This window comes from Xyrauchen texanus, chromosome 32 (genome assembly GCF_025860055.1).
Source record: "Xyrauchen texanus isolate HMW12.3.18 chromosome 32, RBS_HiC_50CHRs, whole genome shotgun sequence".
Classification (NCBI taxonomy): domain Eukaryota; kingdom Metazoa; phylum Chordata; class Actinopteri; order Cypriniformes; family Catostomidae; genus Xyrauchen; species Xyrauchen texanus.
Window position 1 is genome coordinate 17,222,638 of NC_068307.1, and position 19,278 is coordinate 17,241,915.

General features: G+C 36.7%; 1 protein-coding gene across 4 annotated transcripts in view; it reads right to left on the reverse strand.

Annotated features, from left to right (window-relative positions):
• Nucleotides 1-15,577, reverse strand: part of LOC127625829 (microtubule-associated serine/threonine-protein kinase 3-like) — a 60,819-nt gene extending 45,242 nt beyond the window's left edge. The window contains exons 1-5 of one of the 4 annotated variants that reach the window (XM_052101227.1): nucleotides 15,335-15,577; nucleotides 8,721-8,807; nucleotides 6,513-6,595; nucleotides 2,757-2,832; nucleotides 1,373-1,393 (exon numbers count right to left, since the gene is read on the reverse strand). In XM_052101227.1, the coding sequence (XP_051957187.1) occupies nucleotides 1,373-1,393; nucleotides 2,757-2,832; nucleotides 6,513-6,595; nucleotides 8,721-8,807; nucleotides 15,335-15,378 (311 nt within the window). In that variant the 5' untranslated portion in view covers nucleotides 15,379-15,577. Of the gene's footprint in view, nucleotides 1-1,372; nucleotides 1,394-2,756; nucleotides 2,833-6,512; nucleotides 6,596-7,445; nucleotides 7,888-8,720; nucleotides 8,808-15,334 lie in introns of those variants that run through there. The other 3 variants (XM_052101228.1, XM_052101229.1, XM_052101230.1) reach the window with 3 other exon arrangements.
• Between the last annotated feature and the right edge of the window lie 3,701 nt (nucleotides 15,578-19,278).

Sequence of the window (19,278 nt, forward strand, 5' to 3'; positions counted from 1 at the left end):
AGTCTTCTCTTGATTGTTGACTTTGACACACATACACCTACCTAGTGTTCTTGATCTGGCCAACTGTTGTGAAGGGTGTTTTCTTCACCAGGGAAAGAATTCTTCTGTCATCCACCACAGTTGTTTTCCGTGGTCTTCCGGGTCTTTTGGTGTTGCTGAGCTCACCGGTGCGTTCTTTCTTTTTAAGAATGTTCCAAACAGTTGATTTGGCCACATCTAATGTTTTTGCTATCTCTCTGATGGGTTTGTTTTGATTTTTCAGCCTAATGATGGCTTGCTTCACTGATATTGACAGCTCTTTGGATCTCATATTGAGAGTTGACAGCAACAGATTCCAAATGCAAATAGCACACTTGAAATGAACTCTGGACCTTTTGTCTGCTCCTTGTAAATGGGATAATGAGGGAATAACACACACCTGGCCATGGAACATCTGAGCAGCCAATTGTCCCATTACTTTTGGTCCCTTAAAAAGTGGGAGGCACATATACAAACTGTTGTAATTCCTACACCGTTCACCTGATTTGGATGTAAATACCCTCAAATTAAAGCTGAAAGTCTGCAGTTAAAGCACATCTTGTTAGTTTCATTTAAAATCCATTGTGGTGGTGTAGAGAGCCAAAAAGACTAGAATTGTGTCGATGTCCCAACATTTATGGACCTGACTGTATATTGTATTTTTTCTTTGTGATATGTCTATGAATCAATAGAAAATGTTAATTTGAAAAAAGAAACACAATAACATCTTTTCCGATATGGTTATTTAATCAACTTTTTTTGACCAGGCAGTGTATAAATAAGGGCTCAACAATAAGGATGGTCATTGTGAAAGTGTTTTCGGTCAGTTGATGGAACCGTTTCTTGCCCTATAGGGCCAGTGTTGCGTTGTCACCAAATCTTACATAATTGATCTTGTACATATGTTTTAATAATACTTTGAGACTATTTGTTTTGTGTAATTTTTGAACATTTATGTTGTGAATTCTGCTGAATAAACCCAAGGTAATGTCATCTAGCTGGCTAAAATACATAAGGTTGTGTTGAAATTGAAAGAATGACTTGATGATAGCCATCAGTAACAATGGGTTAATAAAAATGATTTATAAACCAATCAGTAACGTTTTGTATTGTATGCCATCTTTTGTCTAGCAAATATTTGTTAATGAATTAATAGCTTCAATATATTTCCAGCTATTATTGCCAATTAATGCGTTATTGTTATGACAAAGAAAAAGTTTTTTGTATGGTGGGGCCAATGAAATATTAGAAATATTCCTTACTGTTGAGCCCTTTAAAGGCTATACAGAGTCACAGAAACTCAAAGCGTGATTGATGCTTTGCCAGGTAATAATGTGAAAGAGAGATTGGCTACCTGTCAGCTCGAGCCAGGTGGCTGGGAAGAAATAAAGGAATGAAGATAGAGAATATATGATACGCTTAGTAAAGGTCTATTTAGAAAGATCCATTGCAGAATAGGGATGCACCGATCTGATACCTGGATCGGTATCAGCTCAGATACTGAAGCTTTTAGACGGATTGGGTATCAGTCCGACGATCCCGATCCAAATCCGATACGGTGTATTAGTCATGTTCGTTACCATCAAGCTCCAAAATTGACATAAATGAATCATAAAAACATCACAAAGGCAGCTCTTATGACTCATGCATTTTATTCAAAGTCATGCGATAGCTCTGTGAATCACAAAAGGCTGTGTTTTAGAAGTAAATATATAGTATGCGCAGCGCCATCACGTTAGTGAATGGTGCTACACTGTTGACACAAACTCACACACACAGGTTGGTGATACACTCGCGGCTATTTTTAGCAATCACAGCGGTGCACAATATTTGTGTGCTACTCAAGAACAGCATCTCAGATGTAGATGCTCAATAGTTCGGTTCACTTATCATATGCATTTAGAATGGCACCGGAGGTGCATTTTACCAGGATTTGAATAAGAAGCGAATTAAACTACTGTGAACTTGCCTACAAACAGAAACATACAGGACTTCCTGGAGAGTTTAGAATGTCAAAATAAAAGTGTGAGGGTTTAAAAAGTGCACAATTTAAATAAATTACTTTGTATTTAAAATGAAATGTCAATAATACTAATAACAATTTATTATTATTATTATTATTATTATTGTCATTAGTATTTGTTTATAATTTATAACAATACTTAAGTTGAATGGGTTCCAAAAAATAGACTGATGTCTTACAACTAAATTTAACAAAAAAGAGATCTGAATCCTTTAAAGTCCAGATGCAAGTTGAAAAATGTTTAGAAAAAAAAAGAAAAGAAAAAAAAGGTACAAATAAAACACTGGTTTCTTTTCTACTGAAGACTTGAAGACTGTAATTACTGTTAATTTTGCTGCTACATTATCCAGTATACCAGTTAATAATAAAGTATTTCTTAATAAGCTATATAGATTTATATTGAAATAATGTGTAGTTAGAGATTTGCACTTCTTAACATATTAAAGAGTACTCCCAATTAGTTCCACACAATAATGTAAAGATAATCTAAACTGATTATGCAAAAAACAACACTGGTATCAGCATCGGCCGATACTGAGATATCCGATATCGGAAGAGAAAGTGTTTTCGGTGCATCCCTATTGCAGAATAAATGTCAACAACACAGAAGACGCTGACACTGATTTAATAGTCTCATAAATGTTGATGAAAATCAAGAATGTTGGCCATCATATGTTTATGAACAAGACAAAAATTATAAAGAGGGTTTGTCTACCTGCGGGCGAAAGGGAAGTTGAGTGAGCAAATAGCAGTGGACACATTTCGTGGGCTGTCTAGAGGGCTGCTGGCAACTGGAAGGGGAACAAGAAGAACATTTCAACAGTACAGAGTTATGCAAGTTTTAGGATTTAAGAGAAGTCACTAAATGGCCTCATATTTATGACACACAGTAAAATCTTAATTTGGGACAAATATACACTCACTGAGAACGTTATTAGGAACACCTGTACACCTACTTATTCATCTATTCAGCCAATTGTGTGGCAGCAGTGCAATGCATAAAATCATAATCAATTGACCATGGCATATTGTTGATGCCAGACGGGCAAGTTTAAGTATTTCTGTAACTGCTGATCTCCTAGGATTTTAACACACAACAGTCTCTAGAGTTTACTCTGAATGGTACCAAAAACAAAAAACATCCAGTGAGCAGCCGTTCTGTGCATGGAAATGCCTTGTTGATGAGAGATGTCAATGTAGAATGGACTGGTTCGAGCTGACAGAAAGGCTACAGTAACTCAGTTAACCACTTTGTACAGTTGTAGTGAGCAGAATAGCATCTAACAATGCACAACATGTCAAACCTTTAAGTGGATGGGCTACAACAGCAGAAGATGTTGGGTACTTTATTAGGACCATACTATTCCTTATAAAGTCCTCAGTAAGTGTACACTCACCTAAAGGATTATTAGGAACACCTGTTCAATTTCTCATTAATGCAATTATCTAATCAACCAATCACATGGCAGGTGCTTCAATGCATTTAGGGTTGTGGTCCTGGTCAAGACAATCTCCTGAACTCCAAACTGAATGTCAGAATGGGAAAGAAAGGTGATTTAAGCAATTTTGAGCATGGCATGGTTGTTGGTGCCAGACGGGCCGGTCTGAGTATTTCACAATCTGCTCAGTTACTGGGATTTTCACGCACAACCATTTCTAGGGTTTACAAAGAATGGTGTGAAAAGAGAAAAATATCCAGTATGCGGCAGTCCTGTGGGTGAAAATGCCTTGTTGATGCTAGAGGTCAGAGGAGAATGGGCCGACTGATTCAAGCTGATAGAAGAGCAACTTTGCCTGAAATAACCACTCGTTACAACCGAGGTATGCAGAAAAGCATTTGTGAAGCCACAACATGCACAACCTTGAGGCGGATGGGCTACAACAGCAGAAGACCCCACCGGGTACCACTCATCTCCACTACAAATAGGAAAAAGAGGTTACAATTTGCAAGGGCTCACCAAAATTGGACAGATGAAGACTGGAAAAATGTTGCCTGGTCTGATGAGTCTCGATTTCTGTTGAGACATTCAGATGGTAGAGTCAGAATTTGGCGTAAACAGAATGAGAACATGGATCCATCATGCCTTGTTACCACTGTGCAGGCTGGTGGTGGTGGTGTAATGGTGTGGGGGATGTTTTCTTGGCACACTTTAGGCCCCTTAGTGCCAATTGGGCATCGTTTAAATGCCACGGCCTACCTGAGCATTGTTTCTGACCATGTCCATCCCTTTATGGCCACCATGTACCCATCCTCTGATGGCTACTTCCAGCAGGATAATGCACCATGTCACAAAGCTCGAATCATTTTAAATTGGTTTCTTGAACATGACAATGAGTTCACTGTACTAAAATGGCCCCCACAGTCACCAGATCTCAACCCAATAGAGCATCTTTGGGATGTGGTGGAACGGGAGCTTCGTGCCCTGGATGTGCATCCCTAAAATCTCAAACTGCAAGATGCTATCCTATCAATATGGGCCAACATTTCTAAAGAATGCTTTCAGCACCTTGTTGAATCAGTGCCACGTAGAATTAAGGCAGTTCTGAAGGCGAAAGGGGGTCAAACACAGTATTAGTATGGTGTTCCTAATAATCCTTTGTGAGTGTATATTAGTCATAAATCAAGACAATGATAACAAATCTATGTCAAATGTGCCATCTACAGCATTTAAAGGTGATGCATGTAATTTTTGTTCAACGTTTCAATATACTGTTTCTATTCTTGATAAAGCTGAAGTGTGTAATTTTTTTCAATGTGAAAATACTTTGTCGTTACCCAGCTTCTTAGACCACAGTGCAGGCATTTTCTTTCCGAAATAATTTTGCATTCCGTCGCAATAAATTTACCATGGTTTTACTACAGTAACCATATTTTAATCATGATATTTGTAGTGAACCCATAGTGATAATTCAGGACAATAATGACTATGGTAATAGAAATCACAATTTTGGGATTATTAAGGTTTTACTATACAAATACCATAGATTAACTATGGTTTTACTATAGTAATATTGTAGCAACCATAACTGTTGTAGGCCAGCCATGTTCTATATTTGTTTTTTGGTGGAAAACATAGTTTTAATAAAGAATAATGTATCCATATAGTAACCATGGTTTTAATACAGTATAATGTATCCATTTAGTAACCTTGGTTTTACTATTAACCATGGTAATTCTTGTGGTTACTATGGTTTTAATACAAATACATAGAAGTTTAATGCTGATAATACATCTATGAAAATGTATTATTTCTGTTTTATTGAATCTGTCAATTTTGGCTGATTCTAGCCACCCCTTGTCCAAGGAGTTTAAGATGCTTCCATCTGGCCGCAGATATAATCTGCAATATGTAGAAAAAACAGACTTAAGAACACATTTGTTCCAGCTGCTATTGTCTTTAATAATTCAATGTGATTTTTTTATGTTGTATTTACTGTCCATTTATTAATTTATGTATTTACTACTGACTGTTCAACAAATTGCCCCTTGTGGACAACAAAGATATCCTTGACCTTTGTAGTAAAACCATAATAACCACAAAATAATAAAATTTATTACCATAGTTTTCATTTTCCTGTGAGGGGCTCCTCACACATTAAAGGTGCACACAGGAATGTTTTTGTTTGTGTAATCTTGTGTAATCTAAGTGACAATTTGCGGTGTGGATGCAGCATCATTCAAAATCAACAACTTTCAGTTACAGATGCCATTGTAGAAACTCTATTCACAGTCAGCTATGATTGGTCTTGAGATTCTAACATGGCAGCCCCCATGAGGGGACCCTCTCCATGTAAAATAAAACAGCTTTTATAAGGTTACTGAAATTACTCACCTTATGTGAGTGGACATGATTTAAACATGTTTTAAAATCACAATCAATTACTGCAAGAAAGATTACTAGGAGCAAAATATAAATAAAAAAATTACAGATTGCAATTTTATAAGTTTGATTTCAGATGGACTAAAACGATTATTTGTCTTTTTAAAATGTCATGAAATTGCTTTAGTCCAAATGAAATCCTAACAGTATGATTTTTGTGAAGTCACGACTGGCCTCTGCATTGAGAGCATGCTCCAAAAAACAGGCGAGATGTGACGTGTATTTAACCCAGTGTATTTGTTGTTGTATCTTTAAATATTTGATTGCATCCATGTATACTTGGACAGACAGATGGAAAGACTAGCTCAATTATAACTGCAAATGTAAACATACTGGCAGATTCAACTAATGGCATCAGTTTAACCTGTTTGCCAAACAATGGAAGATATAGGAGGGTTGGGCAACAAAAGAGGAAAACAAGTAAAACTGTTTGGAAATTTCACACAGCAGCTTTAACTAACAGTAAAGAGGCATGGGGCAAAGGGCTGGAAAGGCTTGTGTTACTCCAGCTACATCCAACCTTTCAACAATCATGGGCCAACTTGATGTCAGCTGTCCCACTACAGGTGTCATTCGACAGTGAGTATTACCTGTGTGGGCAGAGAGAGGTGAGAGAGGCCGGGTGGGTGACGGTGTTCCTACACCAAGGCTCTTCCTATTACTGCTACGGCAACTGTAACACACACAAACAAAAGGAGAGGGATTATAAAACACCTTTCATCATAATCCGTTCAGATTGTTGAAATCATTGCTATGGGGAAAAAATGCAGCTCTAGTTAGAATAATGTTGCTCTGCTTGTTTAAGACTAAAACAATCAGAAACGCTGCAATGTCTGCAGGCACAGTGTGGTTTTGGCAACCTTTAGACCGCACTGGGAACCAAAAGCTCCAAAACACAGGATATCAGTTTTCATTACCCAAGACTTCCTAGTGACAGACACTCAAAGGGTGCATGTCACATCTCTCTTGCTCATACAACACCTCTTACAGAGGTGACACCTGCACCTCGCTACAATGAGCAGCTACACATTTCTATCAGTGCATTCAGATATTCGTCTCTGCCATCATCGAATGTCGTATCATCAACAGTTCGCATAGTCTTGCGAAATTGTATTGCGTCATTTTTGGTTTGTTGTTCAAATCGAACAGATTAAACAGATAAGTTCGATTGGACTCGATAAGTGGCAGTCAACATGCGCTTGACGAACCATTGCGCAGTCTTGCTGTGTTTTGGTGTCTCGCGCTGGGGCGCCACGTTTTTTAAGAAGTCTTTATGTTAAAAAAAAAAAATCCAACTTTTTCTAAACATGCGTTCTGCTACATTCATTTTGCTTTTTTTAGTTGTATAAGCTCTATTCGCACACTTCGAACGGTGTCTAGGAAGGCAGCTTACTATCTATTGGGACACAATCTTAGAATAATACGTTTACATAAATAGCCCAATAAATACCCACGTGAAGTCTCCAAAGTTGTTACAATAGTAAGTTTTGTTAGCAATGTGTGCATCTCATGTTGAAAGTTACCTTTTGGATCGCTTGAGCATCGCACCCCTCACAAAATTAGCTTTGCTGCTTCCAGGCACAGCGCTCCAGTAACTTGGATCAGACATAATCACATACGATTAGATAGCCAACTGTCCATGCAACACCGAGCAAAAAAACCCGAAACCCCTTCCGAATCATGAGTCCGCCTCTTGACTGAATAAACGCACAAGGGATACCGGGGAAAGAACGTCTGGTTCGCAGTGCTTCAGCTCTGTTCTGCCGGCTGATGCTTCTTTGTGTGGCAGTGACACGCTGCTGCTCGCAGTACTCGCCGTGCAACTTGCTGAAAGTTTAGACGTTCACATTCTGTTCCAGACATCTTCCGACAACATCTTGAGCAGGTAGAGTGTTAATTGTTTGCTCCCAGACATTTCAAAAGTTGACTTACATTGTGTAACATGAGTGAGTCCATGTCTGTGTGTAAATCACCATGTGTATGTTGTGGTTGTTTCTGTAGTGTTGATTAATTGCCGGGTGATACGCTTGGGAAGTACCATCTCATTGTGCACAGGGGGAGACGAGTCTTAGATGTGACGGAATATTTCTGTTTTAATCTACTAGCACATTTTTGTATTGAAAGTAAAAAATATACATTATTTACTCTAAAAACATATTACATCTACACGGTCTAAATATACATATATAACCGATCCAAGGCATGGTGAGCTTTTTTAGAAATGGTACGACCTAACTCAATGGTTTCCCCAGTGACGTCAGATATTCATGTGGGAGCTAAAAAAAAATAAAGCATCAAAAATGAAAGCAACTCTAAAATTAAGTTTGAATTGATTAATTTCCCGTCAGAAATACACAAATACAAAAGGGATGGACGAGTGTTAAATGATAAACGATGTGCACTCATGTTGAAGGCAATATGAACATTAAAACTATTGAGATAGTATCATATTTCTCTCAGATAGAATATGTCTCTAAACATGTGCAATTATATGATTAATGCTCTCATATTATATTACCTGTCTTACTGGAATTTTACCTGTCTTACTGAATTGTAATAAAAGGAAATAAAAGTGTCAATTCCATGTGGGCAAAACTAAAATAAGTTGGTTTGGGTGACCATTTGAATCATAAGCATGAAATGAGCTTCACATATAAATATATGGGGAATAAATGGGGAGTGTATTTCTTCATTAAATGAGAAATAAAAAGTCAATGAAATGTGTTTGTCATGTTGGGGACAGTCCTGTTTCTCTGCAGAATGAGAACAGGTTTTGGAATGTGAATGGATATTCTTACCTCCAGGGATGAAGGGATTGTAAAGGACTGCAGGGGCTGCCTGGACTGCATGGACTCAGGATGATGGGACTCTGGCTGGGGGACAAACTGAAAAGCAAGACATGTTTACATGCATTAGCGCTTTGACTAAGTGCATGTGGTCTGATTGCCAGTCTGTTGGTGTTTTTCCAAACTTTCTGGCAGTATGGAATACTTGCACAACTGCTTCCACGTTCTACCTACATAATGCGGCTCAAGTGTTTCTGGTTACAGGGTTTAGCGCACATAAATGCAGAGGTTTATTCATGGGAATGCAGATTATTTCTACTAATCAGTTAAATTAAAACAATAAATCATGTTTTTGATGTTAAAGGAATAGTTCACCCAAAAACGAAAATTCTCTCATTATTTACTCACCCTCATGCCATCTCAGATGTGTATGACTTTATTTGCTCACAAATTAAGATTTTTGGAAGAATATCTCAGCTCTGTAGGTCCATAAAATGCTAGTAAATGGGGGTGCCAAATTCTGAAGCTCCAAAAAGCACATATCCTAAATCATAAAATTAATCCATATGAATCCAGTGAATAAATTAATATCTTCTGAAGCAAAATGCTAGGTGTAAGAAATAGATCAATATCTAAAACAATATTTAAAACTTTTTTTACAAAAACATTTTGCTTCCGGCCAGCTCGCTGACGAGGGTGGAGTTCAAACAGCCTCTCACGTGACGTAAGCACATAAGCCTCCTCTACATAGATATTCAGTTGTAGATACCTTTTTAACAGCTGTTCCTATGGACCGCGATACTGTTTCCACACAACAGTTTATGCAGAGTTCTGAGCAAGGAGCTTGGTCTGAGGCATCTCCTCCATTCACTTTCATTCAAACCAAAAAGTTCTCCTTGTTGACGGTTCCAAGATGGCGCCACAGTTGACGTACCCAAACAAGCCGAATGAAGATTCTGTGTTTGAATATCTATGCTCCTCTGTTGTAAACAACAATGCTCATCCATATTTTTTCATATTTAACACGTTAGTTCTCGAGTGAACTTGCCAACTTCAAAACATCTTCATTTGTGTTCTGCAGAAGAAAGAAAGTCTTACACATCTGGGATGGCACGAGGATTAGTAAATTATGAGAATTTAAATTTTTGGGTGAACTATCCCCTTAAAGTGACTTAAATCTCAAATGTATAATTTGCTAAGATTTGCCTCTAAATTAATTTTTTTTCTTTCCAAATGTAGCTACACACGGCTCCTGAATAATAAATCAAACATATATAACCTGTAGCAGTCTGGACATCTTATTAACATGTGTTTCATTCATTGAAAGTATTTCATACCTTTTGAGTGTCAACAATAAATTCCACCTTAGAACGACTGTAAATGACTTTACTTTGATTCAATGTCCCAGATGGATTGATTTACAAATGCATTAGCCATTCTCTTACTTTGATGAGGCTTTAAGAATCACTCCGAAGAGAAAGCAGTTTTAATGTCAAATTGAATAAATACATTAAAGCTGAAGTATGTAATTTCTACGACACTCGCACAATGAATGGAATTGGAAAAATAAAGAATGTTTTCAAAACAGCTTTCTGAATATGCCCCTCATCTGCCCTTGATCAACAGTCAATAGTCCCGCCCCCCCCCCCCCACCTCATGCCATTGGTTAATTAACGTTGTTTGGGCGGGTCTAAGCGGGTCACTCAAAACAAATACAGGAATTTTCAAAGCTCCACAGAGAGACAGTGATTACAGTTTTCGAGAAAATTAACCTATGAATGGCTTACTTATAGTTGTATCTGCATATTAAAAGAATAGTTCACCAAAAATGAATGATGAATTTGATGATGATCATCAAAAATGATGCTCATCATTTACTCACATCATGCCATCCCGAAAATGTATGACTTTATTTCTTTAGCAGAACACAAATTAAGATTTTTAGAAGAATTTCTCAGCTCTGTAGGGCCATACAATGCATGTGAATGGGTGCTAAAATCTTTAAGCTCCAAAAATCACATAAATCATCATGGATTACTATTATACTGCCTTTATGTGCTTTTTGGAGCGTAACAATTTTGTCACCCTTTCACGTGCATTGTGAAAACCTACAGAGCTGAGATATTCTTATAAAATCTTAATTTGTGTTCTGCTGAAGAAAGAAAGTCATACACCTCTGGGATGACATGATGGTGAGTAAATGACGAGATTTTTATTTTTTTTGGTGAACTATTCCTTTAAATTGGGATAGAATAAAGTATTTTAATACTGAAAAAGTAGCATCCTTCAGCTTTAACTGCACTAAATATATATTTAAATATACTGAATTAATGGAACATTGCAATTTTGAAGTGTATATTCAATATTCATAGAGCTCTGGTATTGACAACTTTTATTAGTCTCCTTCAACCCTCTATCATTAGTATTTCAAAAGGGTCTGTGGTTAAAGGGATGGTTCATCCAAAAATGAAAATTCTCTCATCATTTACTCTCCCTCATGCCATCCCAGATGTGTACTCAAGTCTTATTTATTACTGTTATGCTGCCATTATATGCTTTTTTGGACCTTCAAAGCTCTGGCCAACATTCACTTGAATTGTGAGGAACTACAGAGCTAAAAATCTTTGTTTGTGTTCAGCAGAAGAAAGAAAATCATACACATCTGGGATGGTATGATGATGAGTAAATGATGAGAGAATTTGTATTTTTGGGTGAACTATCCCTTTAAATGTCTGCTACAGTCCTCCATATGAGGACAATCGGTGAAATGCACTTGGAATGTTTACCAGCCATTCTCAAATCAGCTTGGGCTGAATTAAAACTCTGCAAACTGTTCTGCCACTGAATATTTCTTCTCCAGTCTCTGAAAATGTCTGTACTTTAAAATCTTCTTTCAAACTCTCATTTTAAGCAGAGTTTCGAGGACTAGGCAACTTCGGCACATTGTAAACACATATAACCGTAAACCAGTGAGCCGCTTTATTTCAAAGTGGAAGTACGTCGTGAGGCCTAGTGCAAGTATCCCATTGCAAATCAAAGTGTTGTAGGACGCAATCCCGTGACATCATGGTGCTGCAACATATAACAATGAAATGGCTGAAAGAAAACATGAATGCATAAATTAAGGTGATTGTACAATGAAGGTTGTGAAAAAGCAGATATTAACATGTTATAACTACTATAAGACTTTTTTTTAAATACCATGCTTAAAATGTCCCTATTACCTATAGGGTAATATCACTGAATAGCTGCCATGAGAAATCAAACATGTCTCTGTTACAGCCCTAGTTTCTGTAAACAGTAAAGAAGAGTCATGGCCAACTTATTTTAACAAATCAGAAACTTGGAAGTTACTTCTCTAGCTGTCAATCATTTTGCATGTTTGTGTTGGCTGACATGTCTTTGGAAGGTGGGGTTTTGAAAAGAGGGCATGTGGTACAGTGCTGGTGTGTGTGTGGGGGGGTGGGGGGTCTTATTTTAGTGGCTCGGTCTGATGAAAGTTAGCAAGATGACTAACATTTCTTACAGCAGGGGTTTTCAAACTGGGGTAAAGCAGAAAAGAGAAAAGGAGATGTTGGGCAGAATATCGCCATTCACATTCGTTAGTTGGAGAAAAGCTTTATTGAAAGTGTTGGTATTGTCTAAATCTAACATTCTACCAAACATCTTTTGTGTTTCATGGAAGAAACAAAGTCATAAGGGTTTGGAACATCAATAGGGTGAGTAAAGTATGATAGAATCTTTTTTAGTACCTATCCCTTTAAATACACAGTTTTGACAATATCATTACATAGCTATCGAGCTGGGATGTATGTATGTATCAGAGACCTGACAGGCTACACCTTTATGCATTATAAGAAAAGTTATAGCTGCATACAACCATCTCAAGTTTCTGTTTTCATCAATAGTTTTCTTTCTGGTCCTGCAGATGGCAGGTGTTTTCGGTCTACCAGTGTCCGTTAAATTACTTCAATGTGTGACCTTCAAAGTTATTTACTGTTTACTACCATCATAACTTTCAGTTCCACTGCAATTTATGCAGTAGTGGCATTAAGATAAAAGGCCATTAACAGCAGGAACAAGGAACCATCATTTTTAATGTTTGCTTCATGCCATTTAATATTGTCATCAGTAAACAGCCTATTACGTAATCAAACTAACCAAACAGGATTTTATATGTAAAGCACAAACTCTCTAATGAAGCATTATGATCTAACCAAAACCAGAATTAATGGAGCAAATCAAAACAGAAGCTTACAGGGTTCATGCAGTTGAAGGCATGTTGTTAGGAAGCCAGTTTGGACAGGTATTGATTATTGTGACCTTAATGAGGGTAATGTGCTGTCTGATTACTGGCAGTGCTAGACTATTCTGTACTAAAATATCCTTAAGTTCTCTAGCGAAAACAAATCAAACTTTGATGAACTTTATTTTGCATAAAAAATGTGTATTTTGGTAACCAAAAGCTAACATTAATGTTAAATATGCATGACTGTACAAATAGGGCTGCCACCGTCTGGCAGTTTGTATATTCTCACTGCACACTGCAACGGTAGCAACAAGAGCTGTGAAAGTGTGAAGATGTTGTCATGGTGAGGAGAGAGAACTGGAGACGACCCAACTGTGCATACTATCCCCCTGTGCTGAACAATCTGATGTTATGGCATTTTCAACCATTCTCACTGCATTCGCTTTCAGAATATGCGTGTCAGCAGTGTTTGCTAAAACACACTAATGATTATAAACAGCTGCGTATCTTGTTATAGATATGGTGCTGTGTATTTGAAAGGTAAATTAAATAAATCAGCAGTAATCCACAATCATTTTTGGAGAAGCTTTGCTGACGAAAGTCTCTGGATGTTCGCTCCTACACATTAAGATTGAAAATGTAGTGGGCTGTGGGGTCGGCTATATTCACTCAGAATGGGAGGCACGGTTGAAAAGCTGCAGTGATCATCTTTGAAGTCAGGCAGAAGGAAGTGTCAGAAAAGCAGAAAAACATTGTGAGAACAATACGAGACGCGATAAGGAAAGTGTCAGAATACTCAGACTCTTGTTCTCACTCAAAGGCTCGAAACTCATAGTAGGAACCTAGAGATTGTCTGCATAGAGATTAACTTAAAGGGATAGTTCATCCAAAATGTAAAATTATTTTATCATTTGCCCTCCCTCATGCCATCCCAGATGTTTATGACTTTCTTTCTTCTGTAGAACACAAACAAAGATTTTTAGAAGAATATTTCAGCTCCGTAGGTCCATACAATGGAAATAAATGGTGACCAAAAATGTGAAGCTCAAAAAGCACATGAAAGCAGCATAAAAGTAATCTATAAGACTTGGTTAAATCCATATCTACTGAAGCAAAATGATGAGTGTGGGTTAGAAACAAATCCATATTTAAGTCCTTTTTTACTATAAATCTCCAGTTTCACATTCTTCTTCTTTTGTTTTTGAAGATTTGCATTTTTTGTGCATATCACAATGTACTGGGCAGTTAAAAAATGTATCTGTTTCTCACCTACTCCTATAATATCGCTTTAACCACTGGATTTAACCACTGGTGTCTAATAGATTACTTTTACACTGACTACATGCTGTTGGAGCTTCAAAGTTCTGGCCACCATTCACTTGCATTGAATGAACATACAGAGCTGAAATATTCTTATAAAAAATATTTGCTTGTGTTCAACAGAAGAAAGAAAGTCATACACATTTGGGATGGCACAAGGGTGAGCAAATGATGAGAGAATTAAAATTTTTGGGTGAACTATCGCTTTAAGTTCATTCAATATAGAGCACATTTGCAAACCCCCACACACAAAAAAGACACAACTTGGCCTGCCTGCCAATAAACTGTTATGGTCTTTATCATGCACAAGAATGCTCATTTGCCTGAGATCATGATCACAATAAAGCTGCAGCAAGGATGCAGTAGGATGTGGAATTAATCCAATAAAATGACAGTGATAGTAGGGACAACAGTAAAGACAATGCCAACCATATTGTAGGCTACAAACATACTGCTGAAGCAGAATAAACCATACATGCAGCTGAAGATAAACATAGGTTGATATGTCAATTGCACAAGATGTAACAAAACTGCCGTTTATGCTATATTCTATTTGTAGGCTTTAGAACCTATAAAGGTTAAAAACACAATAATTTCCAAAACTATTATCATCAAGCACATATGTTAAGCATTGAGCATGAAACAGATGTAAAGGGTGTTTCTCGTCACAAAATTGTCTTTATTGTAATTTAACTGTATCTTTAAATTAAATGCAATTTAATCTTTAATTTAACAATTGTATTCTGTAGACTACAGAACCCCAAAGCGCCCTATTCACCGGTACTGTTGTTTTCCTCTTTACAACACTTCTCTGCGTATACTTCAGTACTATAACTTATTGACAGCTGTTTGTTTACATTAACACCTATCCTGAAAACACATAGGAAACAATGTAAAATAAATAGCCTACAACTTTTAAACAGAAAGTCACAACTATCGCGTTCTGCTCATCTCTCAGCATCTCACCAGTTCCGAGGGGTTTCCCCCACAGCGAGTAAATAATTAATCACGAATATCTGAATACAGAAAAAATATATATATTTATATGCGAGCTTACTCCAAAGTGAGGGAGGGGATTTTCAGCTTGTCTCTCCTCTTCATTTCTAGGAAGCCCCGGGTTGTGAAGCACGATCAGGTGAAAATAAATAGCTTGTTTCAGATCTCAAGACAACAAAAAGTGCTGCCAAAAATTGTCCAGTGTTTACACATAACCGTTCAACATCAGTCCAAGGACAGCGTGATGTTTTCCTCTGTACAAGTACAGCCACTTCCAAAATAAGATACGCACTTTTTGTTAAAGTGACGCATGTTTCTCGCGAAACTGACTCTGGTAGGCAGCGCGAGCAAGTGAGAGATGATTGAGATTGAATGGTGCGGTCACCTCTCCCATGTGACTGCTCAGGGGAGGTGCGCTTGAACAATGTGCATCAACACACTGCTATTTGGTCACAGGTGGAAAAACAAACAACACATAAAAAAGACCACTGAAACCAGCAATTGGGCCTGTCATTTCAATATGCGCGAGACATCTTATCTTGATGCCTTAGCATGTAATTAATTATTACAGTTTTCATGGTTGCATCTCCTGCCTGCATTACAGAAGTGCAGACATGCATTTGGCATTTTATAATAATTGTAATTATATCAATGCACCATTTATATAATTAATTCAAATCGTGCACATCCTAATAAAGCACTATATGAGAGTTAAAAAGTTCTGATAAAAATGTAAAAGAAGTTTCAAAATACTCTGACTGAATAATGTATCCCTGACTTTGCCATTTCCATTTCTGCTTTTTCTTTTTGTGTTGAGGACGTGAACACTGCAAAATAAGAGAGTGAGAGAGCTGAGGTCTCTCAGTTACCATGGTGATGAGGACCTACCTTCTTATCTATCTCCGTATTTTGCTGATTATACATTGCCGATAAACAGAGGTGAACTCTGAAAACATACAGCATTACTATCTGTGTCACAACGACTTTACTTTTTAGATTAAAAATTAAAATATTTTGGTGGTGAAGGGTTAGAGAAGCTGTGAATAGTACTGAAACAGTACAATCTGATTAAATGTAGCATGGCTGCAGTTTTTACTGTATGCATGGCCATATACAGGCACTCTAATACACGCATTTTTAATACTCATAGAATGATAAACTGGGGGAGGTTTAGGCTGATATCACAAGTAAGTGCTACTAAATCCGAATCTGAAAAGTTCTGACCACTGCATCTCTGTTAATATATACAGATATTATATATTATAATATCTGTATATTATATATATATATATATATATATATATATATATATATATATATATATATATATATATATATATATATATATATATAATTGTATTTTTGTAATTTTTTCAGAATAATAGAGAACCCCCACATTGTGAATATACAGAATATGCTACTAAGTTTCTCAGCTGTCTATTACAGTAATAACATTGAGCAGATGCTAATTTAAATAAATACATTTAGAACACGAGATGGCGCCAATATGGCTAAAAGTCAGACGCATTTTAATAGCCTAATCATACTTGTATATTTTTATTACAAATGAAGACAAAAAAATTTCAAACACGTCAAATGCAAATAATTTTTAATTCATTTAATCAAAAATGTGTTATCTAATTAAATCTGAGTCATTTAGTAATTAATTTCAGGCAGTTTTCTCTAGATGTCTGCAAAACCTACGAAAATAGTAATACATGAAGTTATCTGTTTAAAAACAAACGCTCTATTCCGCCACTTCCGGGTTCTTTTGGCAGCCCAGAAAATAAAATGTACTTTCTAAAACACTTTACATTAGGGTGACCATACGTCCTCTGTTTCCCGGACATGTCCTCTTTTTCGGACCTTAAAAATGCGTCCGGCCGATATTTCTAAATTTGCGAAAATGTCCGGGAGTCGGCTGTAGTTGCGTTAGGACGTGCATCTGGTCTAATACTTTGTTGTCAGTGTGCGCATGTTTGCATTGCTTTAACCCCTCTTTATAAGTCCCGCCTTCTCGCACACCAATTGGTCGATTATAAGAGGCTTGCAGCAACTATTGGCCAAATTCCTGCCTGTCAAGCTCTCCGCGAACGCACGGAACGCTGTTGTGTTCGGCATTAAACAGTTGCTTGACAGTAGCAGCAAATGACAGCTGAGTGGAAACAATGGCCAAAGAAAAGTGCAAATTTACAGAAGATTTGCACAAAAATTCTAAAAATTTCAAAAAATGTAGAGCTAAAAAGAAATGAATGCAATGGTTGTCAATGGTACATTTCACTTGATTGTGTTTCAGTTCTTGCACAACCTGTTTTTCTTTGGCATACCAAGAGCTTGTTTCTGGCTATGCTGACTCCAATCAAAAACATCACATGATCTTATGTGAACAAGACCCATGTAAGATTTACGGGGAATAATAGGACCCCGTCTTCACCATTGCAGCGCATAGGCTACTGTTTCTAAAAGGATATGCGAATAGAAATAATGTCATATTACTAAACGTATGTCTTTGCATTTATTATGAATGCAGCAAATAACAATTTTTCAATCGAAAATGGCTATTAAGTTTGAAATATTGAATATGATAATAGTGATGTCAGCCATTTTTATTTACTGTTTGTGGGATAATAGTTCAAACAGTTAAGATGCATATTGTAGCCTATATCTGATGGAATTTTTAATTTTCATATGCCACATTTCTCAGGCTTTAGAAGTGTGTTAAAGGGATAGTTCACCTAAAATAACCTAATATAATATTTATGCTCTGTGGGTCCCTGCAGTGCAAGTTTCACATTCTGTCACAATTTTGAAAGTGAAAGTGGAGATTTATGGCAAAAAAAAGGACGTAAATATTGAATTATTTCTCACCCACACCTACAGTATCATATGTCTTCTGGAGATATGGATTTAACCACTTATGAATTACTTTGATGTGGCCTTTATGTGAGTTTTGGAGCTACAAAGTTATGGTTACATTCACTTGCATTGTAAGGACCCACAGAGTAGAAATATTCATCTAAAAATTGTTGTTTGTGTTCTGCAGAAGAGAGAAATTCATCCACATCTGGGATGGCATGAGGGTGAGTAAATTAATATATAAATTTGGTTAATTATCCCATTAAGCATGTGAGGATGTGTATTTATCAATCTGTTCCATGTCTGACATACTGTAATAATACAGGCCTATTGAACCAAAACTGGTTTTGCTGATAGTTCATAAATAACCTACATCATTTCTTCACTGTAAACCATAAATATCCCTTTATAATAGCTTTTATTAACATTAAAAAAAGATATTATTACATTAGATAATGCTAAAAAAGTTTACTAAAACTGTAGAGCAGCCCAGATCCACCCTTGAAATATGCTGCTCAAGAACCCGGAAGCATATGTGGTGTGACACCAGAGTAATTTCATCTATACATGAAGAAAACAAAACAGCACCAAGAACTAGTAATTTTTTTTATTTTTACATTCTAAAATGATTTTAAATAACTACTGACCAGTACAAAGCAAAAAGTCAGGGTCCGAAATCAGCCACATGTGCTCCATATAATTTGTGCACTGTAAAAAGTGGTAACCTGCAATTATTACCTGATTTAACCCTTAAAATTACCTTTGTTGGTGTAACCTAATGTATTCATATTGATTCAGACTTGAATCAAACCAATTACATTAGATTCTACCACATGAAGCAGATTTTTTTAGGTTAACATTTTTTTCCAGTTTAGTTTTCCAGTTTTTACAATGGTAACATATAACATGTCAAAACTCATTCTTGCTTTTGAGCTAAAGTCATCCTCATAGGAAATAAAGGTATCACCCTTTCCATGAAGCTATAAAGTGACCCAATTACAAATGTGCATTCACCATAACACAAAACATAAAAGCATATTTTTTTCTTCTTCATAATTTTTTTTGCTACTTTCATCCTACATTTGGATAACGTCTGAAGAAATATTTGTGAAGTTGGAACTTGACGATTCAAGAGAATGCAAATGCTGC